Here is a 21,570-nt window from a genome sequence, read left to right as displayed (position 1 = left end):
GTTTAGAGAATTGTAAAAAGCAACACCATGAACTTAAAATCTAGTCAGTTTAAAAAAGTGAGATAAGTTCCCAACTTGAAGTGTTTTTTCATGTCACCCTTTCCCTATGCGATGAGTTACACATAAAAGAGCGAAAACTGGCTAAACTAGCTGCTTATACAGGGAAAATGGAGAAACTGAATAAATAAATGTCGTTAAATGCAAAGTAAACAATTTTTGGAGCCTTCTCAGTTTTAGTACTTGTGTGTTATACTTTTAACAATATTCAGTAAAAACATTTCAGAGAGGTACAGTTTTTAAGCTGCTGTCCCTTTTAAAAGCAGGTTTAATTACTGCTGCAGTAACAAGCACAAATAATGTAACACCACACTGTCCCTGCTTAGAAAGATATTAGAGAGGAGTTTTGCTTCCTCTTCTATTCTAAGCTCAACTTAGTTTTTGAGATGAAAACTTTAAGGATGTATGTTAAAATTAAACATACAAGTCCAAAATGAAGTAAAAAGTAATTCAAAAAACAAAAATATAAATGCTCTAACGGTTTGGTTTTTCACTTTGTAAAAACAACTGAGAGAGAGAGAGAGAGTGTGTGAGTGTAAAAAAACCACCAAGCATGGGCAACAGTGCATCAATCTGTTCTGTATATATCATCTTTGGGAATGAGAGAGTGGTTCAATTCAAAGCCCATTTGATCCTGGACCTTTCTGCTAATACTGTTGAATGTTTCAATTTGTGCCAACTATAGTAACAGTTCAGTGATACAGGAATCTGTCCAAAAGAAATGGACTGACACCACAAAACTCATGACACTGAACAGCTATCAGATGGTAGCAACTCCTGTGTCCTGCCAACTTGGATGGTGATTGAACTAGAGAATATATTATTTGTACAATGTAACACCTAAAGGCCTCCAAATAAAAATGGCTCCCCATTGCACTACACAATGTACCAACACACAGTATATAAACATACTGTCTAAATTAAATGTTTCCTATCCCATTACAATTCCCCGCGACTAATTCCTAGTTAAGTTTTAAACATTTGTAACTTTGATTTTAAACTGAAAGCTCTGAATCAAAGTAAAAATGTACCAAATTCATTCCACCTTAACTGGCAGCCCCCACACTGCCCATTAGTGATCAGATTCTCTAGCCACAACTGAACTTCACCAGCTTAATTTTAAAACATGTTTTGAAGGTCTCTTACTAACTAGACATTCAGAATAGGAAGAAAAAAATTTAAACATCCATGAAAAAGACAAGAAACAAAGAAACGTTTCAATTCAGTATCAATTGAAGGGACCCTGTCAAAATAATTTAGGCCAAAAATTTGTATTTTGCATTAAAAATGTTTACAGAACATTTCAATTTATGTATTTATTTATGTATGTATTTAAAGCAATTTGATTAAGTTTAAACATTCCACTGAATTTATTTGCAATCCAAACACTTGCACCATGTGCTAGTGAATAAGAACCCGATAATAAAGCGAAAGTGAAACTGAGTAAAATCTACATTCATTGTCCAATCTGAGTGAAAAAACAGTAAACACAAAAAGCATAAATGGCAAAAAGGAGTCCAGATTATCCCAACAAATATGTTAAGCCAGCAATATTAATAGTAAAAGGATTGTTAAAAAAATACATTAAAGCATGACAGTATCCCTTCAATCAAGTATTCCACAATAATCTTAAAATCCTTACAGTAGTATTTAGTTTTCTATTATTTTATTCTTATATATGCTGCATCTTCACATGAATTACTAATTTGCAGATTACTCTAGCTGCACTGTAAATATTAAAATACACATTTACTTCATGAATGTTCTGACAAGTAATCATGAAATTCTGGAACATGAAGGTCATTTCTTGGATGCAAATGCTGAATTTATATATAGTATGGTCCTTCAAATGCCCAAATATGATATAAACTTTAATCAACTAAATTATATATTCCTTGTTTCAGTCAGAAAAATGGAGTTCTACAGTATTCGTAGAATAATAGGAATTTCTATGAAGTGAAAAGATACGGGCTGATTCAACACTCATCTGATTGGTACGGAAAGTACTTCATGCTCCATCAAGTTCAAAAGGTAGATAGGCAAAACTACTTTTAAAGTCAGAAATAAGAACAATTCTTCATAAATATAATCATGGTAATAATGTAAAAAATGAGACAAAAGGACTCATGTTATTGAACTAATACTTCTGTCTCATTAGAACATAATGCCTTGTTTCACTCCATCCACAACATGCTGAAAATGAACATTTTATTCAGTGAAAGGAGGACACCGTTAGCATCAGATGTTATCCATTTTTAAGTGAGCTAAATACAATTTCAAATACCACACCTGCATGCAAGTCCCATAAAAAAACCTGTAGCTTTGTCATGTTTTTAAATGTTTTCTTCTCCCACTGTTATATATGAAAGACTCACAAAAACAATATTGACTAATACACACAGTAAACTAAAAAGAGAAAAAATATTCTCCCTTATCTTTGAGGCATAGTAAACAGTTAGCTATAACAAAAAAACACTTTCAAATTATTGTTTGATTTTTAAGTTGATCGTGACCCTTTTAGCTTAGAGTGTAACATTCACTTTTACCAGTTTTCAGGCAAAATAACTATTACAAATCACTCTGAAACACTTAAGCCTTAGTTTGATGTTTTCCAAGGCGGTGAGTTTTAAGATGTCTCTATTCTACCTAACAGTTTAGCAGAATTACATATCCCGCTAAAGCAGAGCATTCATATAATAAAAAAAGATAGACTTCTTCTAGTAATATTTCGTTTTGACCAAGACAGCCTTTACTGTGCTATTTAGCTTGTTTTAAAAGTTGGAGTGAAAGGGTGCGGCGGTACACAGGTAGGCAATTCATAGTATGACTGATACAGATTTCCATTAGAAAGGTTGTGCCTGCTTTTTTGTTTGATGTGACAAAGATGAACTAAGACACGAACAGCAGCAGAAACCTGAACATAAAAAGAGCACTTTTATCTTTTGAAACCAACAAAAACACTGTATATCCCAAACCACACACACCTGTTGCCATGCGGCTTTCTGCAAAAACCGCACTGCTTGGTGGGAACCCATACATGTTTGCTTTCATTTGGAGAGGTATGTTCTGAGCCTTCACGTTTTACAGTAGAAATGTTATCTGGAATGAACAAGGGAGGTTCATCAAGTGAAAGGCTTTTACTGCTTCTTCTCTGGCGAGGCTGAAGATTCTTCTCGATCTTTTTCAATTTCAGTTTTTCTTTTTCATCCTCCTTCAAATGTTCTAAACCTGTGGGTTCTTTTGTCTCTCTTTCTTCTTTTACATAACTATTTGTTTTAAGCGCAATTGCAAGTTGATGTTTCTGTGTTTGTTTCTGATTTTGATGTAGCAAATGACCTGACAGTGGATGTACAGATGCTGAGACAGGATGGTGGATTTCTTTTGAACAACCCTGGTGACTAAGAGACTTGTCGCTCACATTCTGAACTGATGTCTTTTGCACAGGTGTTTGGATGCGTGATACTTTTTTCACCAACGTATGGGTCTGTTTCTTCACTGTGACCCCCATATCAAAGCTCTGTGCTTTCACATCTTTATCAGTATGTTTTTTCCTAACTTTAACTGTTTTGTGAAAATGCTGCCACCTCTCTTGCTCATCTGCACTCCTTTTCAGACTTATTGAAGATGCACTGTGAAAACTTGAAACACTAACACCAACTCTTGTTTTTGAATGGCTTATTTGTTGTTTAGTTGTGAGTAATTTTCGTCCTGCACCTGCAGTCAAATTTTGTTTAATCTGTACCATAGATTTAATGTGTTTGGACTTCAGAGTTTTGGGACTTTTTGTTGAAATTCTATCATCATCCTGAAGCTTTGCTGCCTCATATCCCTCCATTTTAATATAGCTGTCCTGCTGCTGTACCTTTTGGCTTGGACAATCATGATCAATACTGCTTTCTAAAATATTACTTCCTGCTTCAGCAGAAATAGTACTTTTCAAGGCTGTCTTATCAAATTCTGTACTGTCCAAGTGTTTGCTAGAAGGATTAACATTTTTATCGGCCTCTTTAGGGTCATCTAAAGACTCTGTTTTACAGTCTTTTAATGACATAACATTTTTACCAGATGCTTCCACAGTAGTCGGTGGATCTAATCTACATTTTGTCTTCTCCTCTACAGATCTGGACAGAAACGAAGGGGTCTCCTGGATGTCACTTGAATTCATGCAAACTGTTGTAACAGATGAAATGGTAGTCATTCCACTTATCTTGCTTTGGTCATTTTCTTTAGGGTTCTCCTCTGTTTCCTTGATTTTGTATTCAGTCTTTTCTTCTGAGGATGCATCAGAACCTATTTCACCAACCACAGTTTCATCCACTTTATTTTTAAATATATCGATATTTTTTACTTTGTTAGCTTCATTATTTGCAGAGGTTACAAAATCCAGCCCAGTTTTCATAACAGTCTCTGTTTTGCTTTCTGCTTCTTCAGTAGAAGAACAAGTGTCTGTTGAAAGAGAACCACCTCTTAATTCATGGAACGTTTCATCCAATTTTCCTTGCTTGAAAGTTTCAGATTTTACTTCATCCATCTTTTCATGACAAACAGATTGTTTCGAACTACTTGGAGAAGGTGATGATGCTTCTTCTGTTTCCTCTGTCTGAACAGATAGTCTACTACTACGCCTAACTTCTTTAAGATGTTCAAGTTTCATTGGTGTACTAATTTCTTCCTGTTTAGTTTGACCCTTGTCTTGCTGTTTTGGTCCTCCTTTTTGGGCACATCCAGATTTTACAGCTGCTTTCTTGGTATTAGCAAGAGGTGCAATGTTTGAACGCTTGGCTATAGTACTTTGCCGCAAACTTCGTACTGGTTCTATTAAAGAAAAAAAAGAATCTCTTAGGTATATTTCACTCTTTTCCTGGCAAACACAAGATTAGACTACAGTGAAAATAATTTATGACTCAACAAAATTTAACTTACAAAATGTTTAATTTACAAGATTAACTGACAAAATGTTAGATCACTAATTGTTTACTGATTTCAAGAAACATTATTAAAATTTAAAACTAATACAAAAGATTTGTATTTCAATTTGACGTTGTCACTGTTTAGACAAGGGGTCGGCAACCTGCGGCTCCTGGCTCGCCAGGGTAAGCACCCTGGCGGGCTGGCCCAGTTTGTTTATCTGCCGCGTCGGCAACTTCGGCCGATCGCGGCTCCCACTGGCCGCGGTTCGCGGTCCCAGGCCAATGCGGGAGGCAGGAAGCGGCGCGAGCCGAGGGATGTTCTGGCCGCGGCTTCCTGCCTCCCGCATTGGCCTGGGACCGCGAACCGCGGCCAGTGGGAGCCACGATCGGCCGAAGTTGCCGACGCGGCAGATAAACAAACCGGGCCGGCTCGCCAGGGTGCTTACCCTGGCGAGCCGGGAGCCGCAGGTTGCCGACCCCTGGTTTAGACAAATGTAAATGGCCATGTAAGTTCTGGATAGCAAGCGAGAAACCAGAATTTCTTAAATCTAAAAGGTCGCACTATCACTGAAATAGGAAGAGTATTTAATTGTCTTTTTAACTTCTATATGAAGAAAGTGTCATACAAATAAAGTTTTGGCACCTTGTCACTAAAACAAAAACACAGTAGTTAAGCTTACATATAATTTTGGGATTCTTAAAGTAATAATCTGACATCCATTGAAGTTCGTATTTGATGTGAACTCTTATACTTTAGAAGTTAATCATTTGTAAAGCATGTTGACATCTTTGGATGAATGACTTTTATACAAGATCAAACTATTATTAAGATGATAACCTTACTTAAAATCCAAAAAAGGAAACAGGAGAAACATTGAAAATAATGACCTACAGAAAGTATTAAATTTCAAATCAAATTTTTTCATTTAAAGAACATTGTGAAAATTACTTTGTGTATATTATAAATCAGGCATTTCCAAATCTCATAAGTAGTTTTAAAATGCAGTTCAATCTATACTGCTTCAACTCTGATGTATTTTCTTATCTCCATCACCCTCCCACACATAATACTTACATGAAATAATATACTTCCAAAAATTCTAAGTTTTAATAGAATAGAATACTGCACTATACAGACACACAGCCAGATTGGTCAGATTGCCTAAAAACTCTGATTTTGAAGTCAATGGTTTACTTCAATGCTGTTTGAGTATATAAAATGGCTCCACTAATTAGTATCTTACCTCTTTACCTGGGTCATAATTCACATCTTTCTAACCTCTCTATGTGAGTCAGGTTAATGGCACCATCACCTCCCCTTCACTAAAATTATGCCCCAAAACTGAGTTATTTGGAACCTTTAGCAATAGGTCCATTTTTTCAAAATCATTAAATGTTTACAACATTAATGCTGTTAAATAGTTCTGATGAAAAATAATTTCAAAATATTTATATTATCCTTCATATAACCAAGTGATTAACAACATTGACCTAAAGTTTAAAATAGAGAAAAAAAGTTGTAAAACCCCCAAATGTCCCCAGAGATGCAAATCTTTGCATTATTTGAATGATCACCTTGTGCCATTAAACGTGGTGATTTTCTTGGTGACTTGACTGAAGTGTCATCCAATTGGTCCCTTAAATTCCTGTTAGGTAAAATTACGTCATCTTCATCAATGGTATCGTTACCACTTTCTTTAACTCCTTCTTCATCCATAATATCATCAAGACCAATAACTGAAAAAAATAAAAACAAAAAAGAGCCTAAAACTTAAAAGTATCTAGTTATAAGAGGCTGGGAAGGGTGGGGGCCAGAAAAGGGGGATGGCCAGATTAAAAAAATAAATAAATAAAAAAATAAGAGGGGGCATTTGAGAACAATCAAAATGAAAAATGAGGACATGAGATAGAAAGTTCTCATATGAGGCAGTTTCAGTGTAGAAAAAGCTATCACCCAAAGCTTATCATTTCTGAGGAGGTCCTTGTCAAAGAGTCATGCCACCTGCAGTGGACTCACTTTTATTTTATTTTATTTTATTAAAAAAACAACAACATGGGAAGGTACCCAAGCCTTATAGGATCAGCTGTCCCTTGCTGTCCATTCCCACCTAAGTGAAGAAAAGGAGAACAGTAGAAAGAGTTGATCCAAAAATGCAGAAAGTTTAAGCCACATTGTTGTTCTAGGACACAGTTTTTAATTTTTAAATTCCAATCACATGTATCTGCATCTGTGAGTCGCTAATGCCACTAGAAAGAGCACTGAGCACAGCATGCACTAGTCTTCCAGCCAGAGACTGAGAACATAGTCTGTCACATTCCTAGCCTCCACTAACCTGAGAAGGATCCCAGAGGTTGCTCCTGAACATAGGTTTCCTAAGAGGCAGTCAAGCCACTGTACCAGCCACTCTCCTCACTTTCTCTAAGTATGGTTCTGCAATGGTAGCCTCTCCTATCCCAAGATCCTATGTGTGATTAATGAATCCTGGTCCCTGTGGGATGCGAAATCTGTGAGATCAATCCAAGTACCCAAGTGATTTTGCAGAACAAGTAGCAGGGTATAACAAATACAGCACAGACTCCAGACAACTGATACAACTGCCTGAACAGTAGAAAGCTATCTAGAAGCATTTCAAGGCAAATTAATTTATATGACAAATAGGATCTTTACAAAATTCTGATAAATGGTTAAAAATGGTTATTTGAAACTGTGACATACAATATATTTGTCTTGAAAAATCAGAGAAAGCAGCTGTTAAAGGGACTTAAATAACCATTAAAATTTGTAGACTATCCCATCAGAAAGTATCAACTATCTTTTTTCAACTCTGTTTTTGCAATATTCGCAAGAAAAAAAAGACAATTAAATCTGTGCAAGTTGTTCAATGTTGAGTATTCTCTTAAGATACTTAAAAAGTAAAAGGCATAAACTGCAAGACACTGATACAGCTAACCGAACAATGGTCAATAAACAAGCTTTAACAGTAGAAGGTCCCCCACCCTTGATTTTTCTACCGAGAAGGGAGAAAAATTAATATTTTAGCAAAATATTTGACAATTTTTATACAGCCTGATTACACCGATTGACTCTGGTAGAGTACAAACAATAAATGTGACTCCTGAGAAGATTTACACTTGAATTTGCTATTTGAACTTAATTCTGGACAATGGATAATCAATAAGGAAGCTAGAGTTAATAGTTTTCAGAACCAACGGTAATTTACTTCTATTGGCTTTTATTCAATTTGTATTTTGACAATCTTTTGGCATTGCATGCCTAAGACTGCAGGAAGACATGTCTTTGTGCAAATCAGTATCAGCTTTCAAATATAAATTCACATACCCAACAATATTTTGACTCTGTTCAGTCAAGCTTTTTTATACACTTATGTATGCACAAGACTGATAGTAGTTACATCCTGCTCAGTTGAATGAATGTTATACAAATAATTCTGCACTTGGTTTATAGTAATATACCCAATTACTTTCAGATTAATCTTACATGTAAAGTATTCTCTCTCTTCCATGTGGAATTACATTTCCTTCCCCAAAGATGAGATGATGAATGAAAACTGCTTAGTCAGATGACTTCTGAAACATACTTTTGGAGTGCTTCTCAGAGCTTGCATTAATGTCCCAGGTGATATTTGTGCTCAGGATGTATCATGTTCACAGAGTTAATGCCCTTCTTATTACTACAGGCAAGGGGAAATATGCAACTGCTGCTGCGAGATACTAGAGACCCTCAATTGGAGCATAAGAACTAAAACATGCTAACAGACTCTGTGCTGCAATTTCCATCTTATAGGGGAATCAGCACCATAGAACCTTGTTAATTTCAAGCCAGTTGAGCTGCAATGCAACTATTTCAACTGTCTGAGACTGAACGAGGAGCATTCAACACAGAATCTTGCTGGGAAAGTGATGAGAAAAAAGTGACAGAGTAGAAATGCATATTGAGAAAGACAGAAAGACAGAGACCTGAGAAAAGGGCAAAGATAGCAACAAGTAACAGAAATAAACGAAGAAACAAAGGGCTACAGTACAGACACAAACTGATACTAAGCAAGGCAAGAGAAGAACTAAAGATGGAGAGATCAACAACAGAAAATAAGCAAGAGGAAGAAAGTGAAAATCACTGAAGAGTATATGACACTTGTTTTTTCCAAACAAAAAAACAAGGTTTTTTTCTCTGTCTGAAAGACAAGTGGGTTATACAGGGATGGGCAATTTGAACAAGATGGAAAGACAAGGGGAAAAAATCTGAGTAAGATGTAGAATAGAAAAGAGGTCGGCAACCTTTCAGAAGTGCTGTGCCGAATCTTCATTTATTCACTCTAATTTAAGGTGTCGCGTGCCAGTAATACATATTAACGTTTTTAGAAGGTCTCTTTCTATGTCTATAATATATAACTAAACTATTGTTGTATGTGAAGTAAATATGGTTTTTAAAATGTTTAAGAAGCTTCATTTAAAATTAAATTAAAATGCAGAGCCCCCCAGACCGGTGGCCAGGACCCGGGCAGTGTGAGTGCCGCTGAAATTCAGCTCGTGTGCCGCCTTTGGCACGCATGCCATAGGTTGCCTACCCCTGGAATGAAACATACAGAAAGATGTAATACCGGCAATCAATTTAATGTTTTAAAATACTTTGGATTACCGAGATTTAAGAATTTTTAAAACTACAACAGTAGTGTATTAATGTCTCATATTAGTGGTTATTTGAACCATACAGATGTAACTATTTATTTTTACTTACAACTTTTTTAAAAAATCATTTTCTACAAAAGTAAAAAATTACAGCTATTTGCTATTCCGTCATTAATGGAATATTTAAAAAACCAAGACTTCCACAGTATCCTGAGGGGGAAAAACCAAATTACATTCAAAACTCTGAACTGAACTATAAAATGTACACATCTTCACTGGTTTATATGTTCAGTAAAATAATTCTTTTCTCCATTATATTAAAAAAATTACTTAGACTAAATGAAGATGGTTATGCCTTTTGACACGATACAAGGTAATTCCAAACTGTGGTTCCAAGCCAGTTTTCCTAGGGCTGCAGATTCTCCATAGCAGGTTTGATATTTTCTTATCTCAGCTTTTTTTTGGGGGGGAGGGGGGGTTGCTGATTATTAGGAACAAAACACCATTATTGCTGCTTTATACTGTTCTTGTCTGCTGCCTCCACCTCTGTTAACTCATGGTAACAGCAGGAGTAAACATACGTAAGTTGCTCCAAGTTTGACTTCAACATATACTATAAATGCTGCACAAGCAGCTGCACATTTTAATATTTTTACCATGTTGTATATTGTGATTTGATGCAATAGGCCATCAACATAAAAGGTGGAGGGATCTAATAGGGAAAGCAGCAACTATTATACCATGCGCCTGTGCAAGCCTTAGAGTTGGATGAAAGATTTGTAAAGCAGGGAATAATTAATGTTCAAGTGAATAAAGCTTTCATTAACTTGAAGTTATGCAAATGAAAGCGGATCTTCCTATACTAGTGTGCCATTTCTTAGAGTGATCTGCGATACCAAGATGCAAAAAACTGAATTAAGATTATTCTTTAATTGATAGAGAAAGAAATCAGTTTTCCACAGATCTTCAAATTAAGTCACTACTTATATAATTTATACCAACAATCCAAATTCCATATATTAATTTATCCTCCACTCTGTTTTAAAGTATTATCGTTTTAGATCAAACAGGATCTGCGTGTCAATCCCTGTAGAGACACTCAATGAACAGTGCTAACAATGTCCCCCAGTCAATACTGCCAAAACTAAGAAAGAAAAAAAAACTAAAAAAGAAAACCATTTAGATCTTAAAACATCGGGTTGGACACTTGTTCCTCTCCTTCACCCCAAAAAAGTATTAAATGAAAGATTTGCCATCTCCTTGCTCTCTCATAGCAGAAAATCTGAAGGGAAGGATCAAATTACCATCACTGTACAGCCAAACATTCAGAAGTAGCCCAAGTAATAATCCAGCATGGGGCTTGATGGAGCACTGAATTCCCATTTAGAAAAGGCAGTTCTACAATATGGAAACTGACTTCACAATTGTCAGTCATGGTAATCTGCTGTTCTGTCAAGTTTGGAAGTAGCAAACAAAGAACATCCTTCAATAATTTCAAGTAAAAAAGTCTGAAGTAGAAATATTAAGCCAAATGGTACAAAGAAACTGAATTTATTACCATATATTTTATTCTTAAAACAGAAGGCCTTCAAATGAGAGCAATACAGGAAGAACAAAAGACTATATGCCAAGGCAAAATCAAATGAAGAATATCATTTTTTTAGTGCTTCATGAATGAATGATACACACATCAATGGAACTGCCCTGAAAACTTGATGTTTTGTGATTCTCCACCCACCAAGATGTACTCCAAAAGAGTAAGCACTTAAACTTTCAAAAGGAGGTTCAATCAAAGTTGAAAAATAGGTCAACTGTCAACAAGAGATAGAAAGGGTACAGCAAAGCATCAAAATCCTCTATGTCCCAGATGTAATACCAATCAAAATAAATACAGCAGACATTTCCTCCATTTACTTTTGGCAAACCCAAATTTTATTACCTTGAAAACACGTAAAGCATTTTTGTTTCGCCAAGACATGAGAAAATGTAGGGAACGAAAACTGATTGGTTAACTGGTGGACCCAATTTCTCTAAAGAACCAAACTAGCCTCAGAACCACCATAACGGGGGGAAAATGAAGGTAAGGTTGCTTTTAATGGAAACAGCCAAATAGTGCTAAAATATCTATCCAATGTGTTGCTCAAAAGAAGGCAAACTTTAGTCAGAAGCCATAAATACATTTCATCCAGTGGTTCCAAACAAGATTTAGTAAGTGCCCACAATACTAGACTATGTTTCCATTATACTCAATAGGCCTTGAAGTGATCCTCCTTTTAGAATGGAGGATGAATCAGCTGGATAGAATGGGAAGGGGTCAGATGTACCGCACTCAGTACAGACACTTTCACTTTCTAAGTAGTGACCCTTATGAAAATACCATCTAAGAAGAAGTCTGGAATATCTTTTGCAGACTCTCTCTTGTCTTCCTCCTCATGTACCATAAATACCAGGTCCTCTACATGCTCCTAAAAACTTGCTTGGGAGGAGGTTTTTCTGAATTTCAGGAGGGAATCAACCAGCTCAAGAGTAACTATGTTTTAAGAAGTATGACCATTCAGGTTCCATGAAGTAAGCATTAGACACTTAATGTGTGGGTGAGTCTAGCAGTTCTGGTGAATGAGGTCCAGAGAGACTGGAAGTAGCCATGGTAGACATACTGATGTGTGCACGGGCACTGGCTTAGGAAAGTTGGATCAGGATTACTGAAGTTTGCACTGATGTTTTGGGCTACACTGGATGTGAAGAGAAAAGTTGGTAATATTAATGGAGACACAAAAGAATAATAGGGTGTCCTCTTCATGCCTATGGTTGTCAATGCGAGAAGACTTTAATTATCTTTTTTTTGGACTGAGTTGTGAAGTGGCATACACATGGAAGGAACCATCTCAATGAAATCTGCTCAAAAACTTGCTTGGTTAGCTCTCATTTTCCCTCATCCAGATTATAGTAGCTGAGCCAATCAGCAAGACTGTTGGTCTTACAGCAGGTGTATGTGGCAATATGGCGCAGACCCAAATGTAGAAATCTTTCTAGCCTCTGTTTTCGCTTTCAGTTTTTTCCTGTCTTGATGGTTGAGATAAGTCATTGTGGCGTTGGCCACTCTCCATGTGAATGACTACAAAGGAGATTGAGTTATGGGATGGGAGTTCAGATTGGAATCTCTCAATAAATTTATATATTGCTGGAATATCTATTATAAATTTTCCCTTGAAGAGATGATGAGGTGCTCATTTCTAATGGACCTCTGAAAGTTCAGAGGAATTCTCAACGGATGATCCAATATCCTGTATGTGGTAGTTTCAGTGCCTGATCAGGAAGTTTTGAAGGAGGCAGAGGTGGAGTATAGAGATTGTTCTACACAAACCACCATCACAATGAGCAGCAGAAGACACTGGTGTGCCGATACCTAAAGGGGTGTGAGGAATTGTTCAATAAAAGACCTAAATTTTGTTTTATTTCTCCTCAGGCAATACTACGAGACCATGTTAATTTTGAATAGAACTCCCAGATGCAAGCGTTTCTGTGATGTGATAAGGGAACTCTTCTGATGGTTCACTATGCACTCAAAGTGTTCCCCAGGAGCTTGATGGTGAAGAGCACATTGAAACTTGTCAACTTGCATGACTTTACTTTCTCCAATACCTAGTTCAGGTTACAGTAGAGCTTCATAGTCTCTCACACAGACTACCAAATCTGCCATCAGCTACATGAATGCTCAGTGAGTGGGGACTAGCAGAAAAATATTGCTTGGAAATGATAATGGTCGTTCCAACTGCAAAGTATAGCAACTGCTGGTGCAAAATCACCTTTAGAATATGATACGCCTTCCTTGAGATCAATAAAGAAAAAACAAGACTGGCTGCATACCATTATCCCATTGAATTCTCACTGCATAACAGAACTGCACCCCAAAATTTAAGTTTTCATTTATTTTTTTTAAAGTATGTTTCTAGCCTTTAGGGTTTGAAAGAAAACCATGAAAATGTGAACCAAGTATAAACCAATGCAATTCAAGTCTGCAGACAGCCTGAAACAATAGCTGTCAAAAGGGTGAATTGAGTCATTTTTTTCAATGGCATGGTAGGCTTGAAATTTAAATATCCATGTTAATTACCACTTCTGATCATTTTAGCAAAAACATCCAGCTACTGTGCCAAAAGCCCCAACTCCTCTCCATGCAGCTGCCAAATCATCCAGCTTTGTCCTGACAATTTCTACAATGCAAGTTGTTAAAACAAAAATATTTTGTACCTACTGAGAAGTACAAAATAAATGGACTTTAATATAAATAAGATCTTCTGTCCTTATTGTATTATTCATTTTCATATTTCATTCATTAAAAACTCCACTTATAAATTAAAAAACAACAGCTGTCACAGAATTTCCACTACAGTGCCACAGAATCCAGGAATGTTACTGCAGAATTTAGGTTCAGCTTGCTATGGAGTACATGGAAACATGAGCATAAGAAATCTTTGTGCAGGGGGGAGAAGAGGGGACTACTACTTGGATTAGAAGAACTGAAGCCTCCATCCTGAAATGAATTTTTTGCATACTGATGTTTTGATGAAGTCTGGCCATATTTCTAATCTTTCTACGACTAGGTTTCATTTCTGTTTCCTTGCGTCTTTACAAGATAGGCATACCCTGTGTATACACTTATATACACATGGCTATGCAGAACACGCGTACCCAAGAGGATGTGCAATATTGACATATCTTAGGATAAGAATCATCATCCCCAGCAATATCTGGAGGAAATGGAGCAGTAACTCCGATAACAGACTTGTGCATCATCACTATTTATATAATCCAAATTTTGTCAAAGTCCATGAGATAAACGGGGGGATAGTGAGGATTTCATGTCTAATGTGAAAAACAGTGAGGATTTGGGGGGGGGGGTAGCGTTGTAGGTTGAGGGACTATGGGGAAGTGGAGAAGGAAGAAGGGTGTGGGGGAAGATATTATCTGAGGCTGTCTTTAGTCATGAAGACGCAGTAAAGGTCAAAATATTTAGTTTTTGCTTTACAGTTCATTTCTAGAAATGCCCTTGTTGTTACTTTCCTTGATCTGTTAGCTGGAGCTATAAAACAGAAAATTGAGTTAAGATGAGTCTATTCTAGGTTCTGCAGTAACATAATTTGCTTCCTCACTGTGATGAGGAAATGGTTTTATGTTTTTTAGGGGGGAGGAAAGGGGGTTGGAAAAAACTGATTAAAGTACCTGAACATCTGAAAATGCTGATATAATGAAATCATATCTATAGCTCAAACACTGCAAAGCACTACTGAAATTTCAGTAATGTTATCCATCTCAAGATTCTATTTGTAGTACCAATCAAACACGAAATCTTTGAACTTTTAACCATAAGGATGCATGAATAGTGGGCTAGATGTAAATATTCTGTCAATGTAAATGTGATTAAAAACTGGCCTAGTGGCTTTTAATAATTTTCAAAAACGTTGCAATACACTTTTCAATAACCATTAAACAATGGTATTCCTCTTTTAAAAATTGCTATGAACTGGTTCTAATTCAAATATATCCCAACTATTACAAAGAACACTGTTAGCGATGGCAATGGTTTGGTTTGAAACCAGCCAAAACAGAAAACCTTGGGATCCGGTATCACCTGAGTACTAGAAAGCCTAGAATTATCAGAGTATCTCAGAGCTCTCAGGAATAGTTTGCATCATTCAAGCACTCCTACTGCTAACTCTGCATTGTTGCAATTCTGAAGGCACCTGGCTACTTTTGCTACTTTTAGGTGTAGTACTTATGCAAAGCTTAACACTGCTTAGGTCGGGGAAAAAAACACATATTGAAGACAAGCCTAAGAAAACCGTGATCCAGACTGGACATCCCCCCCCATCACCAAAACAGAGTCTTCCTAGATAAATATTACAGATGCCTTCATATGAAATAAAGAACAGCCTGTGTTTAATGCCTGGGGCCTAAGTCATAAAATAGAAGGGGAAAAACCCCAACTCACCATTTTCTACATTAGCAAAAAGGGATGGCACTAAGTATTTTAAATTGTAATCTTAAAAAATTGTAAGATTTACCTGTTGAACAAGGCATCTGGAAATTGGGATCATTCCTATCCAAAACAGGCAAACAGAACTGGGCACTTGCAGATCCTAGCATAGGATCCTTATCGCTGAGCATGTTCTTCAGCGAATCCTCTAAGAGATTCTGACTTGTACTAAAATCCTCACAGACTTCATTCTCCAGGTTGGATCCTAGAAATAGGGCATCATCTAAGTGTTCAGTAGGAATTAAATGGTTAAATGTATCAACTATATCCATGAAGACTCCTGTGTGTCTTTCAGCCCTATAGAAAGATAAGAAAAATACCATAAGAAAATAAGCTACAAATTGTAAATAACCTAAGAAACCAACAAGCTGTTCTGGTGGTTGTGTTTTCTAAAGAATGCTTAAGATACTTTAGAATTGTCACAAATTTCTGTGTATTGCTTAGAATGGACTCCTTGGAAACCTAAAAAAAAATTTTTTTTTCTTTCCTACCATCAGCACACACAGACTAGGTTGTTATTGCAGGCTCATCTATCAGCACTGAAGTAGTGGCATTTATATACACATACAGTGAACTGAAAGATTCTCTTTAAGAAAGTCTAGCTGGACCTCAATTAAATAAGGGGGAAAAAATCAAGACCAACCAAATCTGTGCCAACTGTCTTGAAGTAACATCTCTTCACCTTGAAAACTAAAGATCTGATTATCCTCAATTCCCACTGAAAACAACAGACTAGAGGCAGCTCAGCAGCTAACAAGATTGGGCCCAAAACTGGAGGGAGAAGAACTTCATTCTAGTCCATGCAAAAAGCTACCATGGAAGAATACACCTGGCTATATTTTTAAGATATATATATTAAAAAAGCTTACCTTAAATATTTCACCTATTATGTTCAACAGTACACTACAAACAAAAGATCTTTGGATGAAATTCTGGCCCCACTTAAGTCAATGAGAATTTTGTCACTGATTTCACTATTTGTTATTAACTAAGTTGCTATGTTGTACAAGCAAGCCCCAGTGTACTCTACTAGCAAGCTACACCTACTAGCAAGCTACACCTATATTATGTGACAAGACTTAGCCTAGTTTTTGTAATACTTCTGTATGACAAATTGGAAATTCTGCTGCAGATTCAGTAATTAATAAAAATGTGGAGTAAATATTTAACTAAATATTAAAAATGAACAGTTAATATAATTTTAACGTTATATTGTCCTCATATTGTCAGTATGCTCCATGTTTTTGGAGCAAAGACAGAAACTGCATTGTACAAGTAGACAGGGATACAGAGAAGGCTATATACCAGGGGTCGGCAACCAATGGCACGCGAGCCAATTTTTAATGGCACGCTGGGGCCTGCCGGGACCCCAGTGTGCCAATAAAAATCCTGCTGACGCGGCAAGCTGCAGGGTCCGCACTCCAGGGCTGGAGCGCCGGGCCGAGCGCAACAAGCTGCCGGCCCCTCCCCCGCCTTCCCCCCCTTCCCCATGAGCCATGCCGCCACGTACAGCGCTCTGGGGGCTGGGGCTGTGCACTCCCGCGGGGCAGCATTTGGCTCCAGGTGGAGGGAAAGACGCTCCCCGCTCATCCAAAGCCCCACCGCCTCGCGCAGCCCCGCCCCACCCCTCAGAGCACTGCGCGCGTGGCGGTAAGGCTCCGGATCAGCGGGGAACCTCATGGTAAGGAGTCCGGGTCTGGGGGGGGGGGTGGATAAGGGGGGGGGCAGTCAGGGGACAGGGTGGGTTGGATGGGGGGGTGGGATACCAGGAGTGTGGTTAGGGGCGGGGGTTTCTGGAGGGGGCAGTCAGGGAGCAGGGAGGGTTGAATGGGGCATGGGAGTCCCTGGGGTCTGTTAGAGGGTGGATAGAGGTCAGGGCAGTCAGGGGACAGGGAGCAAGGAGGGTCCTGGGGAGGCAGTTAGGGAGGGGAGGTCTCTGGAGGAGATGGTCAAGGGACAAGGAGCTGGGGGGGTTGGGAGTTCGGGGGGGGCTGTCAGGAGGTAGGGGTGTGGAAAGGGGTTGGGCAAGCAGGGAGCAGGGGGGCGTTGTATGGGTCCAGAGTTCTGGGGGTCCTGTCAGGGGGCAGGGAGCGGTTAGATAGGCATGGGAGTCCAGGGGGTTCTGTCTGGGTGCGGGGTGTGGATAAGGGTTGGGGCAGTCAGGGGACAGGTAGGGGGTAGGGTCCTAGGGGGGCAGTCAGAGGACAAGGGGCAGGGAGGCTTAGATAGGGGGTGGGGTCCCAGGAAGGGGTAGTCGGGACAAAGAGCGAGGGGGGTTGGGGGTTCGGGGGGGGCAGTCACCCAGCCCTCTGCCCTGAGCCCCCCACACACACCCCCAGCCCTCTGCCCTGAGCCCTGCACTCCCACACCCCTCCAGACTCCTGCCCTGAGCCCTGTACCACCTAGCCCTCTGCTGACTCCTTCACCCCCCCGCATGACCCCAGCCCTGACTCTGGCACCCCCACACATACCCAGCCCCCCTACCCTGACACCTGCACCCCCCTCACATGTGCCTAGCCCTCTGCCCTGACTCTTGCACCCCCCACATCTCCAGACCCCGCCCACCACATCCCATGCACCCTGCACATCCCCATCCCCACCCTGAGCACCAAACGGAAGCTACTGCACCCCCACTCACATTCCCACCTGCACCCCTCACACCAAATGGAAGCTGCCCAGGTAAGTGCCCCCACACCCCAACCCTGAGCCCCCTCCCTCATTCTAGCTCCTGGCCAGACCCTTCACCCCCAGCCCTGTGCTCGGTCCACTCCCACCCTCAGCTCAGTGCAGAGAGAGAGAAGAGAATGGGCCAGAACCAGGGAGAAGGTAGGTACCCATTGTATGTGGGCAGGGCCGGGACCCCAGACCGGCAGCGGGCTGAGCAGGTCCGGCAGCTGGGATCCCGGCTGGCAGGAGCCGGCGGATGGAACCCCTGAGCAGCAGTGGGCTGAGCCGCTCAGCCCATGGCCAGTCTGGGGTCCCGGCTACCAGCCCCGCACAGCCCGCTGCTGGTCTGGGGTTCTGGCTGCCAGACCCTTCCCAGCTGAGGTCCAGGCCGCAGGTCCCACTCAGCCCACTGCCAGCCTAGATGAACAGAACCCCAGACCAGCAGCGGGCTGAGCGGGCCGGCGGCGTAAGATCAACATTTTAATTTAATTTTAAATGAAGCTTGTTAAACATTTTGAAAACCTTGTTTATTTTACAATACAACACTAGTTTAGTTATATAATATATAGACTTGTAAAGAGAGACCTTCTAAAAAACATTAAAATGTATTACCGGCACACGAAACCTTAAATTAGAGTGAATAAATGAAGACTCAGCACACCACTTCTGAAAGGTTGCCGACCCCTGCTATATACAATAGCTGGGTAGCGGAAAGTCGGCATGTTGGCACATAATAAGGTTTTGGTAGACTATAGGTTTTGGCAGCCAGAAAGTAGTTGAAGCTTTTGGAAAAGGGAAGAAGATGCATATCCTCTCATTCTCTCCTCACCTCATAACCAGGATCAGAGATTACTGTTTTTAATGAAGGTGGAGGAACAAGACTGTGTGGATGTGGAGCCTTCGCTCTTTCCCAGCCCTCCATTCCAGCAACCCTTGACAGTAAGCAGCTGCCTCAACCCAGTACTTACTCCTGCTTACTGCAATAGTTAAGCACATTGCACATTTCTGTTAGAATGATCAACACTACAGTATTTAGCCATATTCAGTTACGGATCAACGTCACTACAAATTCAAACACATTTTGTAACCAATTCATAATACTTTCATCTGACACACATACAATGTGGAATGTGTCCAAAAAGCTGCTTTTTCCCTATAATATAACTGTGTCAATCTACTCTGAGTCCATACCTACCACAATCCTTGCTTTTTTCTGTGCAGTCATAGTGCCTCAGCAGAGGAAGGAGAACCCAGAGGACATGCACACAAAGCAGCACAAAGACAATGCACTCTGGATGTACTATTGACCAGAGAGCTGGGAATAAGGAAGACAAGCCAAACCAGGTACCCAGAAAGGATTAGGCAATACCAGCCCTACAATAAAAAAAATCTGTGTTATAACCTGATATAGAAGTCTTGTCTATTTAGAGAATTACACAACAGTAATTTGTTAACGAAGTGGTGTGTCTACACTAAGCATCCTGGCTAGCATTAAACAATGCTGCAGCACGTCCACTTTTATTATTCCCTACTGTTGTTCCAATTCCCAGTAGAAGCCTCAAAACAGGCATTTGAGGAAGTAGCAAACAACTGGAGATGCAGTGTTGTAAAATGTTTTTAAAATCTGAGCTGTTTAAATTAGCCTTTTGCAATCTAGAAAAGAGTCTATTTTATCATTTTACACAGTGTTGTCAGATGCTACCGGTGTGGTGCTCTGCTCTGTTCAATGTTGATATCAATCGGCTGCGTGCGTGTGTTCCCTCTGTGTGCTGCCCCAGCTCTGCGCAGATAGCTGACACAGCAGATCCCGAGGGAACCCCCAATGACCACAGACTCTAGTAAGGTACGAAGGCACGTCGGCCAGGTTTATTGTCGAAAAGAAACACAGTCTCCAGCTCTCCGACAAACGAAGTCCAAGGTGCTGCTGAGGTGCAGCTAGCTAGTACTTATGTGCTCCCTGACAATGGACTCGGCTCAGTCAGTGGCGGGACTTTCCACTGTCCCCTAGGCCGGACAAAGACATCCACTCAGAGGTGCATTCTTATACAGAGGTACAAACAAGTTACACATCACTCCTGACGTATTGAGGTGCAACCTCTCTACGTAGTAAGGTGCCACCTCTCACCTTGTACAGTTGGTTCGAACAAAACAACTCTATCCATCATATTACCCTTTTGGCCCTCTCATTGGGATGAGTCAGCTTGTTCCTTGTTATCTGTGTGGAGTGTACAAGTATGTGAATGTTCTGATATCTGGTGTCCAGTACCTTTTAGGTATGTCTCTTTTTGCAGCATCAGCCCTTGCCTTACCAGCTTCTGTGAGCAGGGTCTGCCTCTGGCTCACAGCTTAACTTTGCTTTCTGTTAGCAAAATCTTGATCATTACTTTAGTTCAGGCCTCAGGCCTCAAACTCTTATCAGAGGCCCAGTATATGTTTCAGGGCCTCATCTTACTACACATAGCACAGCCATGCTATTAAAGTATTTTTTTAATTTTTAAAACAAGAAAAAGCCTTGATTGTATCCACACAGCACCTTATAAAATAATTTATATGCATAAAACTAAAAAAGCTCCAATAGCTCAAAGTAAGAAAATAATTGGGAGTACAGCATTGTGGAACTCTACTTGGAAGACTAATGAATATGCTACTCCTGTAATACCAGTCCTTTTTAAACTAGTACTGAAAAGATACCTAACAACAGATACAGGACACAATGGTTTTGAAATTTGCCCTGAATGTGTAACTGCCATGGAATTGCTCATGCATTATTACAAACAGTTGTGTGTGTGCGGACACAAGGTGCTCAAAAGTGTTAAGGGTTTAGAATTCACTTACAACACTGAAATCCTCTATGCCTTTTCCATACTAGGGAAGTTTTCTAAGTTTCCCCATGACTGTTGGCACCAGTCAAGTGACATGGTTGTTCACAACATGGTAACTGCTAATACAGTTGAACCATTGTTAACATACTGTACATGGAGTAGTTTTAAATGGCATATTGTTAAAAAAGATGGCAAACTGGACCAATTATGTTTGTGGACACAAGCCATGTTTACAGCCAACGACACTAACTGGTCACAAAAACCAGGCTAGTCTTAATTTTTATAAACAAAAGCTTCTATTTTGGAGTGCAATTCTACATCAAGTTCTTCAGCCACAGACCCTGTTTATAACAAAAAACATACAGATAGAATGTTCTTTACATTCAAAAACCTATGTCCTCAAAAGCAAGATCAACAATTAAGATTATAG

General features: G+C 39.5%; 1 protein-coding gene across 3 annotated transcripts in view; it reads right to left on the bottom strand.

The window, feature by feature from the left end:
- Positions 1–21,570, bottom strand: part of PHF3 (PHD finger protein 3) — a 79,954-nt gene that overhangs the window by 48,572 nt on the left and 9,812 nt on the right. For 2 of the 3 annotated variants that reach the window (XM_045010019.1, XM_045010017.1), the window contains exons 2-4: positions 15,680–15,948; positions 6,543–6,704; positions 3,042–4,872 (exon numbers count right to left, since the gene is read on the bottom strand). In XM_045010019.1, the coding sequence (XP_044865954.1) occupies positions 3,042–4,872; positions 6,543–6,704; positions 15,680–15,923 (2,237 nt within the window). In that variant the 5' untranslated portion in view covers positions 15,924–15,948. Of the gene's footprint in view, positions 1–3,041; positions 4,873–6,542; positions 6,705–7,300; positions 7,457–15,679; positions 15,949–21,570 lie in introns of those variants that run through there. The other variant, XM_045010018.1, reaches the window with a different exon arrangement.

Source organism: Mauremys mutica, chromosome 3, assembly GCF_020497125.1.
Source record: "Mauremys mutica isolate MM-2020 ecotype Southern chromosome 3, ASM2049712v1, whole genome shotgun sequence".
Lineage (NCBI taxonomy): Eukaryota > Metazoa > Chordata > Testudines > Geoemydidae > Mauremys > Mauremys mutica.
The sequence above is the reverse complement of the archived record's forward strand: the minus strand, read 5'-3'. Positions and strand labels throughout refer to the sequence as shown.